Source organism: Nannobrachium achirus, assembly GCF_963921795.1.
Source record: "Nannobrachium achirus genome assembly, chromosome: 18".
Taxonomy (NCBI): Eukaryota; Metazoa; Chordata; class Actinopteri; order Myctophiformes; family Myctophidae; genus Nannobrachium; species Nannobrachium achirus.
The window spans coordinates 8,761,007-8,778,102 of NC_137825.1; the positions used below are offsets into that span (position 1 = coordinate 8,761,007).

Here is a 17,096-nt window from a genome sequence, read left to right on the forward strand (position 1 = left end):
TGGAGAGGGTGTGGAGGAACCTGGAGAGCTGATTGTCAGATGACAGTCAGCTGTGGCAATTGACAGAGCTTCCTGCACAGAATTGTCCCTGCCAATGATTCGCTGGTCCCCTAATGGTTAGGCCTGCTGATTGGGTGTGGCTACCTACAGTCCTCTATAAAGCCTCACTCTGAGAACATTATGGTGGAGGACTGTCAGCCAAACGGCAGCAGAGAATCGATCCCTCTGTCCTCTCACCCCAAACCAACCAGTGACTCTGTCCTTATGTTTAGTTAAGTCCCATCGGAAAGGACTTCTTATGCTTTAGTTGTAGTTAAGTTTTGTTGCTGTTAGGTTTGTTTTCTTTGCTATCCATTCATTAATTCATTTTCTGTACTTATTATCTATTTGATTGTTAATAAATTCACATATATTTTTATAAGAACTGTCTTCATCCATCATTTATGTTATGATTCTTGCCCTAGACCATGAGGGTCGTAACATGAATTGGGGGCTCGTCTAAAAGTTTGTATAAAGCTATTCTAATTTAGTTTTGTTAGTTTTGGTTATACTGGGTTGGTTGGTTTTGTTTGCATTGGTCTGGTTGGCAGGTTTGTATACTTTGTGTCAATTTGAGTCCCACCGTAGGAAAATTTGGATTATACATGGCACTTAAAGCACTGTTGCTGATCACAAGTCTTTACTGCCTCTATTTCAGCAGGTACCGGCTAAGTGGAGGATGGAGGTTTTTGTGGTGCAGCAGCTTACTGGTAAAGGTATCCTGGTGTCAACTGATGATATTCTCTTGCATACTACGGTGGGTGAGTACATAGGTGCATGGGGAGGGAGGGGGAGCTCTCATGCCCCATGTCCTAGTACTGATCCAGTAGTAGTGAATACAAGCTGGGGGGGACTTAAAAGTCTAAGCTGGCCTTCCACCTCTGAGAGGTGGAGCTCCATAGAGAGCTGATGTGTGTGTGCACATTAGGGTCTGAGCTGACAGGGCGTACCTGCCCCTCAGTTTAACGTTTAAGGAGCCTTTTTGAAACCAGTAAGTTAATACGTGTAGTAGGTTAAATTTGTTAGTTGTATTGGTTTGCTATTGCAATCTAAATTGGTGGGTTGGCTCAAATCTGTGCAAGCTTAAGTTCTTTTCTTTCCTGGGTAATCTGCCAACCAATAGAATTTGAATGGCCGAAAAGTGGGGGTGGTGTCCAAAGCGGCCATTTGCACTGGGGATTTTGGTGTTAATCGAGTGGCAGTTTTGGTTCGAGTCGAATTTTAAATCGATTCTGTGTTAAATTCTAAATTGTGAAAGGGTATTGTGAACATTATGGTGTACCCCCACGTACTCGCTTGAATTTAATAATGCAGATGGTTTTTAATGCTTGTGTTAAGTAGTGTGAATTTGTGATGCGCATCATATATATATATTTTTTTATTAGTTCATGTTGTGTTTTTTTGTTTTTCTTTACGGTCTTTTGAGTTCTTCGGCACTGAGTAGTGCAGTCCTTAGGTTCTTCGAGTAGTGCAGTCCTTAGGTTCTTCGAGTAGTGCAGTCCTTAGGTTCTTCGAGTAGTGCAGTCCTTAGGTTCTTCGAGTAGTGCAGTCCTTAGGTTCTTCGAGTTGTGCAGTCCTTAGGTTCTTTGAGTAGTGCGGTCCTTAAGTAGTGCAGTCCAGTGGGTACTGCAGTCCTTCTGTTATGTGATCTAATTATTTTGGCATGTGATGTGCTCAAGTAATGTCTGATAGTTAAAGCAGCAGCTGTTTTTGGCGGTTGTGCGTTTTTGTGAGTTTTTGTATCAGTGTGAGACACTGAAGTCCATGATTTGGCCTAAAAATAACTTATTTGGTCTTGTGTCCTGTTACCTGTCTTCATCCTACTCTCTTTGCTTCCAGGATCCAGTTGCTGAGGTGTGGTGATGAATGGGGAGAACAGGGGAGAACAGGCCTTCGTAGAAGTTGTGGTATTTCTGGGTCAAACATGGAGTTATGTAGTCTGTGAGTTAATGAAGTTGCTTAAGTATTTTTCGTCAGTTTTTTCGTGTCATGAATTCTAACTTGTGAAAGGGTGGTTGGTTAGTCCTCTACCCCCACAGACTAAAGTGAATTCAGATTTTTCTCCTTTTCTTTAGTTTTTTGGTTAATACACATGTCAATTTCCACTGTGCTCCTGCATAAAGAGAAGTAGGTTGAAAGGTATAGTCACTCTGTCTGATGATGAAAAAGGGCAGGTCTCCATTATCATGCATGTGATGAGGATGCTGCTCAGTCTGAATTTACAGAGTGTTGGCCTTTCTACAATTCTGATTTTGATGCGCTGGGGTGGGTTGTGGCAAGGTGTTGTTTTTTTTTTTTTCTTTTCTTGCTGTAGTTGCTGTGTTTTTAAATGGTCTCATGGTCTAGGGCAAGAATCATAACATAAATGATGGATGAAGACAGTTCTTATAAAAATATATGTGAATTTATTAACAATCAAATAGATAATAAGTACAGAAAATGAATTAATGAATGGATAGCAAAGAAAACAAACCTAACAGCAACAAAACTTAACTACAACTAAAGCATAAGAAGTCCTTTCCGATGGGACTTAACTAAACATAAGGACAGAGTCACTGGTTGGTTTGGGGTGAGAGGACAGAGGGATCGATTCTCTGCTGCCGTTTGGCTGACAGTCCTCCACCATAATGTTCTCAGAGTGAGGCTTTATAGAGGACTGTAGGTAGCCACACCCAATCAGCAGGCCTAACCATTAGGGGACCAGCGAATCATTGGCAGGGACAATTCTGTGCAGGAAGCTCTGTCAATTGCCACAGCTGACTGTCATCTGACAATCAGCTCTCCAGGTTCCTCCACACCCTCTCCACCTCTCCACCTTGCAGAAACAGGACACAAGACAAGCAGTACAAGAGCCCAAATAATATAATACTGCAGTATTGTAACAGGAACATAGAACCTGGGGAACATAGGTACGGTCCCCACTGGTCTGAGATACTTCAATGGTTTCCAGTGGAAATAAGCTTAGTCTTTTCATGGATCTCCTTTTAGTAGACCTTGTACCAGTGAACTGTACCGTCATGAAACTGTACCTTTTCCTATGCAAACTTCTAATAAAGTCTTCAATCAATCAATCAATCAATCAATCGCATCCAGATGAAACACTGCGTTAATCACGTGGACAGCTGCTGGAGTGGACACGTTAAAACGTTACCTTGAATGGAAAGTATCTATGAGCCAATGCATAAATGGTAATGTGGGTAATTAATGTACAGTATTTGTGCAAGTTGGCCTACAGTATAACATTTGTGTATGTACCAGTAAGACTCCCTAATCGGGAGATAAGCGACCGTAGGTGGCTTATCTCCACAAATAGGGCTAAAATTTGTTTTTCCAAAATCTTCCTGATCCATGTTGATGACATGAGTGTAGACATGCTGTGTAGTGATATTCGTGATTTTAGGGCAAAAACTGTAGGAGCAGTGTCCAAAAATGTGTTTTAAAAATCGGCCTGAAGGTGGCGCTAGAATAGGGCCATGTGAGAAATGAGGGGTGGGGTCTCCGCGTTGCCTTGGCGGACGAATAGGTACCGGCCCCGGCTCTCCCGGACGCTCCTAGCCCGAGTTACGGCATTTTATGTGCGCTGCAGTGGCAGGGGGTCCTCCACTGGGGGCGCCACCACTTTTGCATCCGTTCTGGAGCACCAGGAGTCGGTGGTCCCCGGGAATTCCCCGCGAGCAGCCCCGTTGGGGTGGTCATTTGGTCATTTTTGAACATTTGGTCATTTTTTACATCTGGGGGTCGGTCCCTGGGGCTCCGGGGGTCCTTGGAGGTTGTAGTTTGGCAGGCAAGGAGTGTGTGTGCAAAATCTGGCATGGATCGGGTCAACGGTTGCGGAGATATGAGCAGGGAAAAAGTGTGACGTGTGACCACATTTGGTCATTTTTTACATCTGGGGGTCCCCCAGGGACCTGGGGGTCCCTGGGGCTCCGGGGGTCCTTGGAGGTTGTAGTTTGGCAGTCAAGGAGTGTGTGTGCAAAATTTGGCATGGATGGGGGCAACGGTTGTGGAGATATGAGCAGGGCAAAAGTGTGACTGACTCACTCACTCACCCACGGACAGCCTGTGGAGGTTTTGGTAGTAAATGCGACCTACGGTCGCAATAATTATGTTCAAACAGTTCAATCCAAAACATAGGCTAATGCTTATGGTTGTGTTAGGCTTATACAGACCTGCATTTATACAGACCTGCTTGTCATTAGTGCATACAGATATCTATGAAAGGTATTTTTATTATGTCTGGTAGATTTTGATCATGCCAGGTCACGCTGACCAGCAGTTTAAAATGCTAGCGCGATCTCTGATATACAGTAGGCCTACATGAGTCATTCCATGAAACCGGTATGATTTGAGGTCCCTCTAATCCTTTTAGGTGTATTTTATCTATTTGGTCACCAAAATTGATTTTTAAAAGCTTTTTATCATTAATTCAAATGTTCTATTTTGTCCATTTTCTCATGTCCCGGGTGGCTGCTAAGGAAAGTGGACTTGAGACTACTAAAAATGTAAAATAATCCATAATAAATTATGCTATTCACATAAATCCAGCAATGTACTCTATTGCTGGTCATGTTTAGTATTTTAATAGATAGATGATTTATCATTAAAATCACATTATATACCTCTGTCCCCCAATCACACTCAACCCCGTTACAAAGTAATTCTCCTCTCTGTAAAAAGTATTGCTCCTTTAGTGACATCAACAACATGTAATGGCATTCTACAAGTCTTCTGAGCAAGATGCTGCAGAAAGAGGAAATTTCCCTTTTTACACCTATTTATAGTCATTTATACTTTCATAGTGTGGTCATAAAGCTTAACAACTTAAACAATCATTTGTGAAAACTATCTTTGAGTAAAAAAAAAAAGCCATCTTGAGTAAAGAAGCTCAACCCCGTTCCACTCAACCCCGTTATCAATGTCAACCCTTTTAAATGGATTATTCCATATAACAATATCGTGACTACTAATTGAAGCCGAGGCCGAATTGGGCCGAATCGCATGGATGAGCCATGACAGCACATGGTTGGTGCTACAGACTCCAAATTTCGCACGCAGATAGCTCAGACCTTTGCCTACGTTCTTAGCTAGGCCTCGACCCGACCCGATATGCGGTTTTCCGGAACCAACGCTAAAGGTTCGGAATCTCCATATGCGGAGTCCTGACTACTAATTGAAGCCAATGGACGCCGAATCCAAATGGCCCGAATCGCATGGATGAGCCTTGACAGCACATGGTTGTTGCTACAGACTCCAAATTTCGCACACAGACAGCTCAGACCTTTGCCTACGTTCTTAGCTAGGCCTCGACCCGACCCGATACACAGTTTTTCGGATCCGGCACGAAAGATTTGGAATCTCCGTATGCGGAGATGACTGACATCGGGCTGTTCCGGAGCAAGCGCTGACTCATTGTGACATCACTTCATAAAAGGCTCTGACATCACATACGCTAGATGAGTCAACTAAAAATCTCTCTGAGTGTGGCATAAACTAAAGTCTTTCTTCCTCTCACTTCGAGGTGAGCAAAGTTCAGGGTGCTCTTTAGAGCGGTTGGGTTCAGGGGAATTAGCGGGCTGTGCCTTTAAGAGAACCAGGTGAATAATGTGGATAAGCCCGGGCAGTTCCCTCTCACGCTAAACTTAAATAATAAAGGGGAATAAGGAGCCCAGGGGCTAGGGAACTCCGGGGCGCTCTGTAAGTAAAGTAAGGGGTGCTGTGTCTGCAGAGATCTCCATATATGGGCATAAGTGGACAAAGGCAAACAGATGGTCAAAACGGGTCCTATGACAACAGGTATAATGGGGTTTGCATTAAAGGGTAGGGCCGGAACCGGTACTGTGTCTGCAGAGATCTCCATATATGGGCATAAGTGGACAAAGGCAAACTGATGGTCAAAACGGGTCCTATGACAACAGGTATAATGGGGTTTGCATTAAAGGGTAGGGCCGGAACCGGTACTGTGTCTGCAGAGATCTCCATATATGGGTATAAGTGGACAAAGGCAAACAGATGGTCAAAACGGGTCCTATGACAACAGGTATAATGGGGTTTGCATTAAAGGGTGGGGCATTCATTCCCTATTTTAAAATTCGGCACGCGTGTTTCCCGCTGCAGCAGGTAGTCGGGGGCACTAACAGATACAGAGATCTACATGGGCATAAAATGGATGCAGACAGACATATACAGATATCTCCATATATGAGCATAAATGGACACAGGCAAACAGATGGTCAATACGGGTCCTACTGAGATCTCCATATATGGGCATAAAATGGATGCAGACAGACAGATAACTCCATATATGGGTATAAATGGACACAGGCAAACAGATGGTCAAAACAGGTCCTACAGAGATCTCCATATATGGGCATGAAATGGACGTAGACAGACAGATATCTCCATATATGGGCATAAATGGACACACGGCCAAACAGATGGTCAAAACGGATCCTATGACAACAGATATAATGAGGTTTGCATTAAAGGGCGGGGCATTCATTCCCTATTTACATTGTTCCCGAGTTGGCCAGGTCGCCGACTTCGGGCGGCCGAGCTTCTAGTTAATTTAATGCCTGAGATGGGAAAATATGTTTTTTCTGCATGTTAAATATGTCCTTAATGGTGTGAGCAATTCAGAAAAGTAATTCATTTCGATCAATTGTTTTCGAAAAAGATGTCCAAATCGAACCGGTTTCGTGGAATGAGGAATGACTCATATTGGCAATGGATTGGGGAATAGTGTCCCCAATCGACCATTCCCTCCACAAAAGGGCCCAGATATATAACTCATGTAATTGGCCCACTCATGATCGTGAAAAGAAATGGCAAAGTAGCAGCAGCGCTATAGAGAGAGATCTCTCTCTATAGCACGCAATGAGGGCCTCTCCAACTCTTTTTCCCGGGCTGAATCGCAATGAGGGCCTCTCCAACTCTTTTTCCCGGGCTGAATCAGGGGCCCAGCACGTCCCTGACCCCTGGACTGGCATCACGGCACCCTAGGGTGCCTGGGCACCAGAGACGTGCAGAGAACAGAGGCAGGGGCTGCCATTTCTAAATGGGCCTTTTGGTGAATATATTGAAAATGGCCGACGACCTCCAAGCTCACAACGCGTCGCGCTGCAACGCGTTGTGAGCTTGGAGGTCGGCTATTTTCGTTGCTTGATACCACACTGAACTTACCGGTAGTCAATACTGGATATGTGGCTTATCCCCTACGGCATGGCTTTCTACACGGAGAGAGCAATTCTTTCAATGCAAGATGTTGCATTCAAGTTCAGGAGGGTTTGGACAAGCCAATTCTCTTGAATGCTGCCTTCAGGCATCAAACCCCGCCCAATGAAGCTTTTGATTGGCTGAACTGGAGCTAGGGAGTGCTCCTTTTTGATCGATTGGACCGCGCAGAGGTGCGACCACCTAAACCTAACCCTAATCCTAACTCTAACCCTAACCTTAACCTTAACCTCAGTAAAACTATGCCTAACCCTAACCCTAAACCTAACCTCAGTAAAACTATGCCTAACCCTAACCCTAAACATAACCTCAGTAAAACTATGCCTAACCCTAACCCTAACCCTAAACCTAACCTCACTGAAACTAACGCTGGTGAGTAACTAATCTGCCGACGGACGTGAAAACAAACGGCTCCGCCCAGAACTCATGTGCGATTCCAAATCAGGCGTCATGCAATGAGGGCATTTTCATTCATGGTCTGGAGAGGGCAGGTAAAAGGTATAGGGGCTCAAGCCCCCTTTGATGTCTATGACAGACACACTATGCATGGATGTAGCACAATCATGCACAAAATCAGTCCATCTGTATCCAGGTGTGGTTATTTCAATAAAACCATTGTTGGAAAATGGAAAATAAGGCATTTAATTCTATGTGTACTGTGTGTGCAGTGTGCATGCATGGATATGCTATTCATATATCTGGGTTAGGCAGGCAGTGGACCTAAAGCAGAAAACACAATATAATGCAATTGTTTTTCCTAATATTGTGAGTAATATCGATATCGACGTATTCAACATTATCAAATATCGAAGGTTTTCCTAATATCGGCCAGCCTTACTGCTCAGCACCCACTTTGAGAAACCCTGACTATTATAAGCTCAGCACAATTCTGAAGAAACCCTTTAGGGCTTTTTACCTTTGTAACCTTTTTTTCTCCAATCAAAAACATTAAGGCCATTAGGGCCCAGGATCGTTCAATGAATAGATCCAGTAAAGGCTCTCGTGTCAATAGCATCTTAGAGAAATATCTGCCTCTCTTCTAGGAAAAGCTCCTCTCTCTCCTCCCTGTATGCCCCTGGGAGCATGAGCCTGCGTGACCAGCATCAATACTGCACACTGCAACAGGGTAAGTGCTATATTACTCTCTTCAAACATTGAACTGCCCTGAGAGTTGTTTTCTAACATACCCAGTCCCAGCAGCCTGGTGCAGTTTGGATCAGTTTTGGCTGTTTTTTTTTTAGGTAATACAGAGTGGGCGTTAAGGAAGAGTGGGGCACCTGGATGTAAAATTGCCAAGTTTGGTGATATAAAATTAGTATAGTCTCTCATGGCTAGACTGTTGACAATTTGCAAATGCTTCCTTCTTACAGTCTGGGAGATGGAAGTTCTGATGATGAGTATCTGGCATGAGTTGCGATAAAGCAGATGTGTAGCCTCCACCCACTTGTTTTTACAGTGGCTCACATTTATCCTAATATACATTAAAATCATTTAAGCATATTCAGCTTGCTACTTAGTTCCAGACTCTGTATAGCATTTCGGAGATTGCGGAATAGTTACTACACGAGACTAGTGACTAAGTTACAGGCTGTGTACATCCCTTAGACCTGAACTCAAATCTGTGTAATTTTAGATTTTAACCATTATTTTCTGCTTTAGCTATTAAAAAATAGCAGATATACTGTACAAGCTCGGTGCCGTGCTGCAAGCTTGTAGATCTGCTATTTTTGAAAAATCTTAAACACTTGTGCAAGACTTTGAATATTTTTGACCCAATTCCATAAATGTGTTCTAAATCCTTCTTCTAAATCAGTGGTTCTCAAACGTTTTCATGTCAAGACCCCCAAAATTACATGTATTTGGCCCGCGGACCCCCATCTCAAAATATGTTGTTCCAGGAGGCAGGAACCACCCAGAAGCAAATATTGAGTTCCAAATGTTCGCTTTTAAAAATTAATATTCAAAGGCTTCAAAGACAAAAAAGACAAAAATAGCAGATCTACAGTACAAGCTCACAACGCAGCACTCGGTGGAGCGCCTGTATATCTGCTGTTTTTCAACAGTTAAAGCATTAAATAATTCTAGGCCTAAATGGGTTAAGTCAAGACAAGTTGTCTTTTGACAACTCCAAAAAAAAGTCCAAGGCCAAGTTGTTTTATCAGGAGTCATTTAAGTTTATTTGTTGTGAGTTTATATGGTTGGCCAAAGAAAGGACCATCTGTTACGCCCACAGGGCCTAGGGGTGTTTGCAGGGGTAACAAAGGCAAGGTGGTATATGCCAAGAAGTGGTTTTATTACAATAATCAATTATATTTACAGAGAATAATACAGATAAATGTAAATGTTGAAGGTTGCCTTCTTGCAGTGGTGAGACAGGGCGGGGCGGGCACCCGACATAGGAAATGAACAAACAAACAATTCTACTCCTGAGCTAACAATGTTAATTCCCAAAACTGACTTACTAACACCCAACACTTCCCTAACTGACTGCTCTACCTAATCTAACCAAAACGTGTACAGAGTGGTAACCCAGCCCCCTAAGTGATCTAACAGAGTGAATGCTACAACTATGAAAATACTTACTAACTTACCCCTGCTCACCACTGTTAACGTGGACTCTGAAGAACAACCTGTACATAACACCAAGGCTAACAGAAATGGCTATTTTACACCTGCTCCGGTGGGCACGCTGTCACTAGCTACACTCATGGCTACCCAGACAAGAGTGACAGCGGCCATGACTGATTTCTTCATGGTGCCTTTATAGGGGGCCCAATGCAAATCCCCACTCTAATGTAGTCTTTAATAACCTTGTCCGTAACACCAGCTGATTCAGATTTATATATACAGTAAGGTGCAGTGGTTGGGAAAGTACTCACATATTTCGTATGTGAGTAAAAATATCAATACTGCAATAAAGAAATACTCTGCTAAACTTAAAGGAGCTATCGTCAACTTTTTCTTGTAAAACGGATGCTAAAATAAAAATAATATTTCGAAAATATTTTATAAAAAAATAAGCTTCATATATGTGTTTCTATTCAAAAATGACCACAAAAAGCGTAAAATAATGATAAAATAATCATTTTGGCCATTGTCAGACCGACACTTTGTTTACATTCTAGTCTATAGACTAGGATGTAAACAAAGTATCGGCCCTACAATGAAAAAGTTGACTATAGCTCCTTTAAAAGTCCAGAATTCAAAATGTGTAAAAGTATGCAAGTATTAGCATCAAAATGTAAAGTACCAAAAGTACAAATTGTTTGAAAATAGCAGATCTACAAGCTCACAATGCATCACGTTGTGTCGCTTGTAGATTGGCTGTTTTCAAATAGCCAAGGTATAAAATAGAGCTAAAGTGGTTTATGTTTATAATATTATAATGTATACCAGCAAAGTAACTAGTAATTAAAGGTTTCAAATAAATGTTGCGGAGCAAAAGTACAATATGTGGATATGAGATGTAATGCAGTAGAAGTAAAAGTATTGGAAATTGGAAACACTAGCTCAAAAGTCTTACTCCAGTAAATCTACTTAGTTACTTCTACACCACTGATAAGGTGGTGATGGGTAATTGGACTGCACCATGTCCCATATGCATATGGGGGTGTGCAGGGGTGTATTTGTTTTCAATTTATTATTAGAATTTTGAAGAAATACATTTCTGATCATTTCAGTTTCATTGTGTGTGTCTTTAGTTAATATTAGTTAGTGTCGTAGTGGTGTGTGGTAGTGATTTGTAGCATGTTTAAATGTTATTCTTTGTCTATTCCCCTCCTCTGTGTCAAGAGTGGGCTGATCCCCACTATATGTGTTCCCCTCTGTGCCATGCCTACTCACTTCAGTAGTTCAGTTTGCTCAGTCTTGACATCAAGGTGTTGTTTTGTTTATTTTGGCCCTCAAAGTATTACTTGTCATGTTTTCATTGGGAACATAAAAGACAAAGAAAATGACATTTTAAAGAAACTGCATGCACACATATCCTGGTGTCTCTCTTGCCGACCAACTATGCTCCCAAACAATGACTAAATGTTTAGGCAATTATGTCAACAAATAAAAAACTAGACTAAAACGTTAGGGAGGGACTAGTGGAGAGGAGATCCAGTAGAACAAAGACTATAGTCATTACGAAGCAAGCACACAAGTAATCAAGTTATTTTATCAAGTGAGAATCCTTTCTGTAAGATAGTGTTTTTAACTTGAAATACGATGCAAGCTAAATAAATCACCTGACATGCTCTCTATCTATCTCTATCCATGGGTTCCACAGTTTGACCCTCCCTGACCACCACTTACAACTGATGAAGTCAAGTTGGAGATGGCTCAAGGTAGGATGTTTTTATTCTCCTCTTCATTTTCTACTTTATTTTTCTTTTATTCCGCTGCTTTGTTTTGTATGCTCTGTGGATGTTATTTAAGCTGTTGTACTATTTTGCTGACATTTTGGGACCCAACGGAGTTCCATGTTCAGTGACTGTTTCTCTTTATGGCTCTGGAATTGAATGCTGATGTGAATCAGCATTGAGTATTCGTTGACTAGGCCTAAATGTAGACTAAAATGATCAAGGACAGAAATGAATGTGTGTAAAACTAATGAGCATTTTTGTCTAAAAGAGTCAGACTAAACGTGCTGCCAAAATGTAGGAGGAGGAGGCTAGTGAGTTCTGCATCAAATGTTACAAATGTAGGGGTGCCTGCTAGCCTAGCGGTCCAGGCACATACCACATACTGTAGGCTCTGATGACAGCACGTTGTGGGTTCGAGTCCCGATCCCAGCAGCCTTTGCGGCATGTCACTCCCCATCTCTGTCCCTGTTTCCTGTCTACATACTGTACTGTCAATCAAGACAAAAAGCCCCAAAAACATCTTTAAAAAGAAGTTAAAAATGTAAAAAGTCGTCTAGTCCCCAGGCCAGGGACGTGCTGGCCATTGGGAAAAGCGGGACAACTCCCGAACGGCTGGTTCATTCCCGGCCGGTCCAGGCCGGCCATTAGGAACATAATAAAAATAAAATGTCGGCCTTCGTTCCATTTTGGGGGCTGGGCGGCCAACAAAGTAAATCGTCACTGTGGGGCAGAAACCTTATATCTCCAAGTTTCAAATTTGTACATTTTTTCGCAAAGCAAAGCCCTGCTTCATCATACAAGGCTGGCGCACAAAAGTAGTGAAAACAGCAGATCTACAAGCACACAACGCCTCGCACTTGTAGATCGGCTGTTTTCACTAGTTTAAATAATTTTTAAAATGGTTTTGGACATACAAAGGTTTCCACCCGACAATGACGAAATATAACTCATGTAATATTTGGCCCACTGGCTTGTCACTTGTCATGATCTGAAATGGCAAATCTTTGAGTAGCAGCAGCGCTATAGAGAGAGATCTCTCTCTATAGCACGCAATGAGTAGCCTGATACTTCAGTCCGCACATCACCACGCCCTGTTGGTGGGTGGTTTGTAGTGTGGACTGAAGCTGCACATATTTTATTTTATTTCGAGCACGCCTGAAGAGCGGGCGCATTGAATGGGCCAATCAGGGTTGTATGCTTGGGGCATGTGGTTTGGCTGCTCCGGTCCCAGCCCCCTCCAAACAGAGCTCTTGAGCTCACGTGAGACTCGCTCGTGGACTCTGATTGGTGTCCTCTGCCCACGTGAGAGTCTAGTGGACTCTGATTGGTCCGTGAAAACTGTCATGGCGGAGTCAGACTCGACTCGTATTATTTTAATAAACTATGAAATAGTGCCGTTTCATCACGTTTTAATACCATTTTGCACTAACGTAAACATGCAGACATATAATATGTTATGAGAAATAACATATTTTTGCAATGTCACGCCACGTCGCCGTCGCGTGTGTGTGTGTGTGTATGTGTGTGTGTGTGTGACATCAATAGGCTTTAGCCCGCCCACGCCGAAGTACTAAAGTACTAAAGTACTAAAGTACTAAATTTCCCCCTTTACTAAATTTCCCCCTTGGGATAATAAAGGTATCTATCTATCTATATCGAAGTAGAATCTCCGTCCGTAATCTCAGACTCTCTCCCGAAGTGAAACGTAGTGTGAGATGTCTGGCGCTCGCAGTCAGGCAACTCAATGAGGGCCTCTACAACTCTTTTTCCTGCATGGGCTGAATCAGGGGCCCAGCATGTCCCTGCCCTAGGCTGCCATGTTTCTCCATTTTGACGTAACTATTGTTTTCTTTGTCAGCTCAAATGTACTTGTGCTTTGTCACTGTCTACAAATGTGGTTCATTATCACAGTACCAACATACAACCACGGTTAATAGTACTGCTATCTGTCTGTCTTAGGACATTTGGACAGTCATCTAGACATTTCCAAGTGAAATATCAACAACTATCCTAATGTTCTGTATAAGGGAGAAGATGTGCAGACGTGTAGAAGGAACCACTTTAAACTGAAGCGGCTGAAGTGAATCCATTATTTGTTCTTTGTAATGTCAGTCTAGACTCTCTCCTTTGTAAGTCAGTGATGTCCGTGGCTGTCTAGACTCTAATGGAATTCATATGAACTGGAGCAATCTCTTTATGACACTTCCACTAGTTTTTCTTAATTTGTTTTGGGGAGGACTCAGACACGATGCAAAATGTTGTCACACAACAGAATCCCGAGCTTCTCTAACTGACAAAAGTGTCAGGACAAAAATGAAGTGTCTGTGGTCTTATTGTCACATCACAGGTTTAAGTGTTTTTGTTTGTTGCTTTTTGTAGTGTTTTTGTGAGCGAGGTAGAGCAAGAGCAGGAGAGAAACTAATAATGCATAAAGACAGGAACAGGTCAAATAAACCAAAGATAGACAGTAGAAGATACACATAGCATAGTGGTGGAAGAAGCACTCACATTTCTTACTGACTAAAGCAGGGCTCTTCAACGTTTTCAGGCCAAGGACCCCTTAGTTGAGAGAGAGATGAAGCAGGGACCCCCACAACCTTTTCATAGATTCGCTATAGTTTCATCGTTTGAAAGCACAATCATCAGTGTATTTTGGATTCATGTCAATTTGTGTTTTCAGATATTTAACCACTTGAAACCGTCAATACCTAAAAAAACGTGACCTTTCTAGGTGTTGTGAGCTTGTAGAGCTGCTATTTTTGGCTAAAGTTCTCAGAATATGGACGTTAGGGTTCAAGTGGTTAATGTAAAAAAGGAGAAAAAAAGTTTTAATCACACAAAGATTTGGAGGACCACCTGTAGTAACTCTGAGGACCCCCTAGACCCCCTAAAACGCCTCAAAATTGTACTTAAGTACAGCACTTGAGTATTATGTACTTAGTCACTTTCCACCACTGGTCATGAACCACTTGTCATTCTACTGTGTACTCTGTCAAAGTTTTCATCCTGTGGAGGAAATTGAAAGCCTGTTCACAGCTTTGGGAATAGAAGCAGTTTGTGTCTGTGCAATCATTGGCTGTTTGATTTTGATCATGTCTGCGTTTCATATTCAACTATGTACAACCGACAGACCTTGAAGTGAAGTGTGTCTGGTTGCGTCTTTTGATGGGTCAGAGCTGTGTATTATATAATGCATACAGTACATCATCCTGATTATGTGAACACTCTCTGATACAAATGGTGGATTTCTCCACATCACTGGAGCTTTCTCAGACTAGCAAATACTGTAGCTATTGTTGAAGGTTGTAATATGGATGTGTAGTGATTCGCACTGAGGGATCGAACCCCAGTCTCCCACTCTCCAGAACGACGCACAAACCATCGTGCCAATAGGGTTGAGCTGTTGTGGGCCCGGGTCTTGGCAATCACCACCCCAGTCTTTGGAGTGAGTCCCCTCGCACTTCACGCCGCAGACCGCCACGAGGATCTCACTCGACTACACCAGATCGTAGCGATTCGCGCTGAGCTGGAATCGAACCCCGTTCTCCCACTCGCCAAACCGCCGCACAACCTATATTGCGCCAATAGGGCTGAGCCCTTAACCCATTTAGGCCTAGAATTATTGAATGCTTTAACCAGTGAAAAATAGCAGATACACAAGCTCAGCGCGGCACCGAGTGCCGCGCTGCGAGCTTGTAGATCTGCTATTTTTGAAAAAGTCGTGAAAATGTGTGCAAATCTTTGAATGTATGTATTTTCAAAGCGAACGATTGTAACTCAAATTTTGCTTCTGGGTGGTCCCTGGAACTAGATATTTTGAGATGCGGTTCCGTGGCCAAATAAATATCATTTTGGGGGTCCTTCACATGAAAAGGTTTGAGAACCACTGACATAGTAGTCTCTCAAGAACAGACTAACTGAGCTCCAGTTAAGTGAAAAGGACCTTTTCTTTGACGATGGCTGGCCAGATTGCTGATATAGAAACACAGGTTTTTCAAAAAACCTTAGAAGGATTCAAAAGACACTTATAGAATCGGGTCAAAATTCAAGTTTTCACGATTTTTCAAAAATAGCAGATCTAGTATATCTGCTATTTTTCAATAGTTAAATCATAAAATAATGATACACAAAATGTGTACCCGTTCTAAATGGGTTAATAGAGGGTATGCGCATGCATAAAGTGAATGGCAAATCGAGTGGCAAAGTGAGTTTAACGTTGTTTAATATAATCAGATAGGACTTTTCTGTTTGGAAGTATGGCTTGTCAAGGCCAGAAAGTAGTTTTTTTGCCACTCAGTAGGCGTTCCGCATAACTTCCGGGTATTATGATGATGTCATGTGCATACCCTCGATAGGCATAATGACTAGAAATTTGGGTAAAAAGCCCAAAGAAATAGCAAACAAACTGGGGGTCTTTGAAATGAAAAGGGTTGAGAACCACTGAACCAAAACTTTGCAGACAAGAGCAAAGCACCGGCCAGGAATGTAGCCTGAAGTGTATTATTGTTCACAAAGGCCGGCACGGTGTCAGTCAAGAGTTGTAATGCATCTGTCCGTGTAACTCTAACTGAGCAGCGTGCGTTGCATTCTCCACCGCGGCCATTTGAGCGGAGAATAGCTTGATACAGTAGAGGCCCTAAATTTAGCATGGAGGCCGTTCGGTTCGTTCTCGGCTGACGGTAGCGCTTTCATAGAACCTTTTAAAACAGCTGATGTATACTCCACCAGTTGTGGAAGAAATACTCCTATTTGAGGTTTTAACCTAAGTAAAAGTAGAAATACCACAATGTAGAAGCTACTCCTGCTGTTTCAAGTCATGTATTCATACTTGTGTAAAAGTACAAACGTATTGGTGTCAAAATATACTTAAAAGTTAGTACTTTGTGCACACTCATTTCCAGGCACGTGCACACCATCCATCCATCTTCAACCGCTTATCCGGAATCGGGTCGCGGGGGTAACAGTTCCAACTGAGACTTCCAGATTTCCTTATCCTGAGCAACTTTCTCCACTCCCTCTGGGAGTATCGAGGTGTTCCCAAGCCAGCTTGGAGATATAATCCTTCCATCTGGTCTTTGGTCTGCCACGGGGTCTCCTCCCAGTGGGACGTGCATCGAGGACCTTCCTAGGAAGGCGCTCGGGAGGCATCCGTACTAGATGCCCGAACCACCTAAGCTGACTCCTTTTCAAGTGAAGGAGCAGCGGTTCTACTCCAAGTCTCTCTCGGGTGATTGAACTTATCACCCTATCTCTAAGGGAGATACCAGCCACCCTTCTGAGAAAACTCATAGACATGAAAGGGGGCTTGAGCCTCTGCCCTTTTATCCGTCTGTAAAAAGTGCCCTCTCCAGACCATGAATGCTGTTTTCATTATGGTGAAAGAAATGCAAATGCCCACTCTTTCCATGCCATACCTGAAGGCAGCATTCAAAGGAATTGCCTTTTCCAGACTCTCCTGAACTTGAATGCAGCATCTTA

General features: G+C 42.7%; 1 protein-coding gene across 1 annotated transcript in view; it reads right to left on the minus strand.

Moving 5' to 3' along the window:
- LOC308302847 (GDNF family receptor alpha-1-like) overlaps positions 1-17,096 on the minus strand; it is a gene marked incomplete at both ends in the record, with an annotated part of 127,567 nt that overhangs the window by 81,519 nt on the left and 28,952 nt on the right. Inside the window, one exon of the mRNA XM_080747165.1 lies at positions 1,849-1,888. Within this exon, the coding sequence (XP_080603291.1) occupies positions 1,849-1,888 (40 nt within the window). The remainder of the gene's footprint in view (positions 1-1,848; positions 1,889-17,096) is intronic.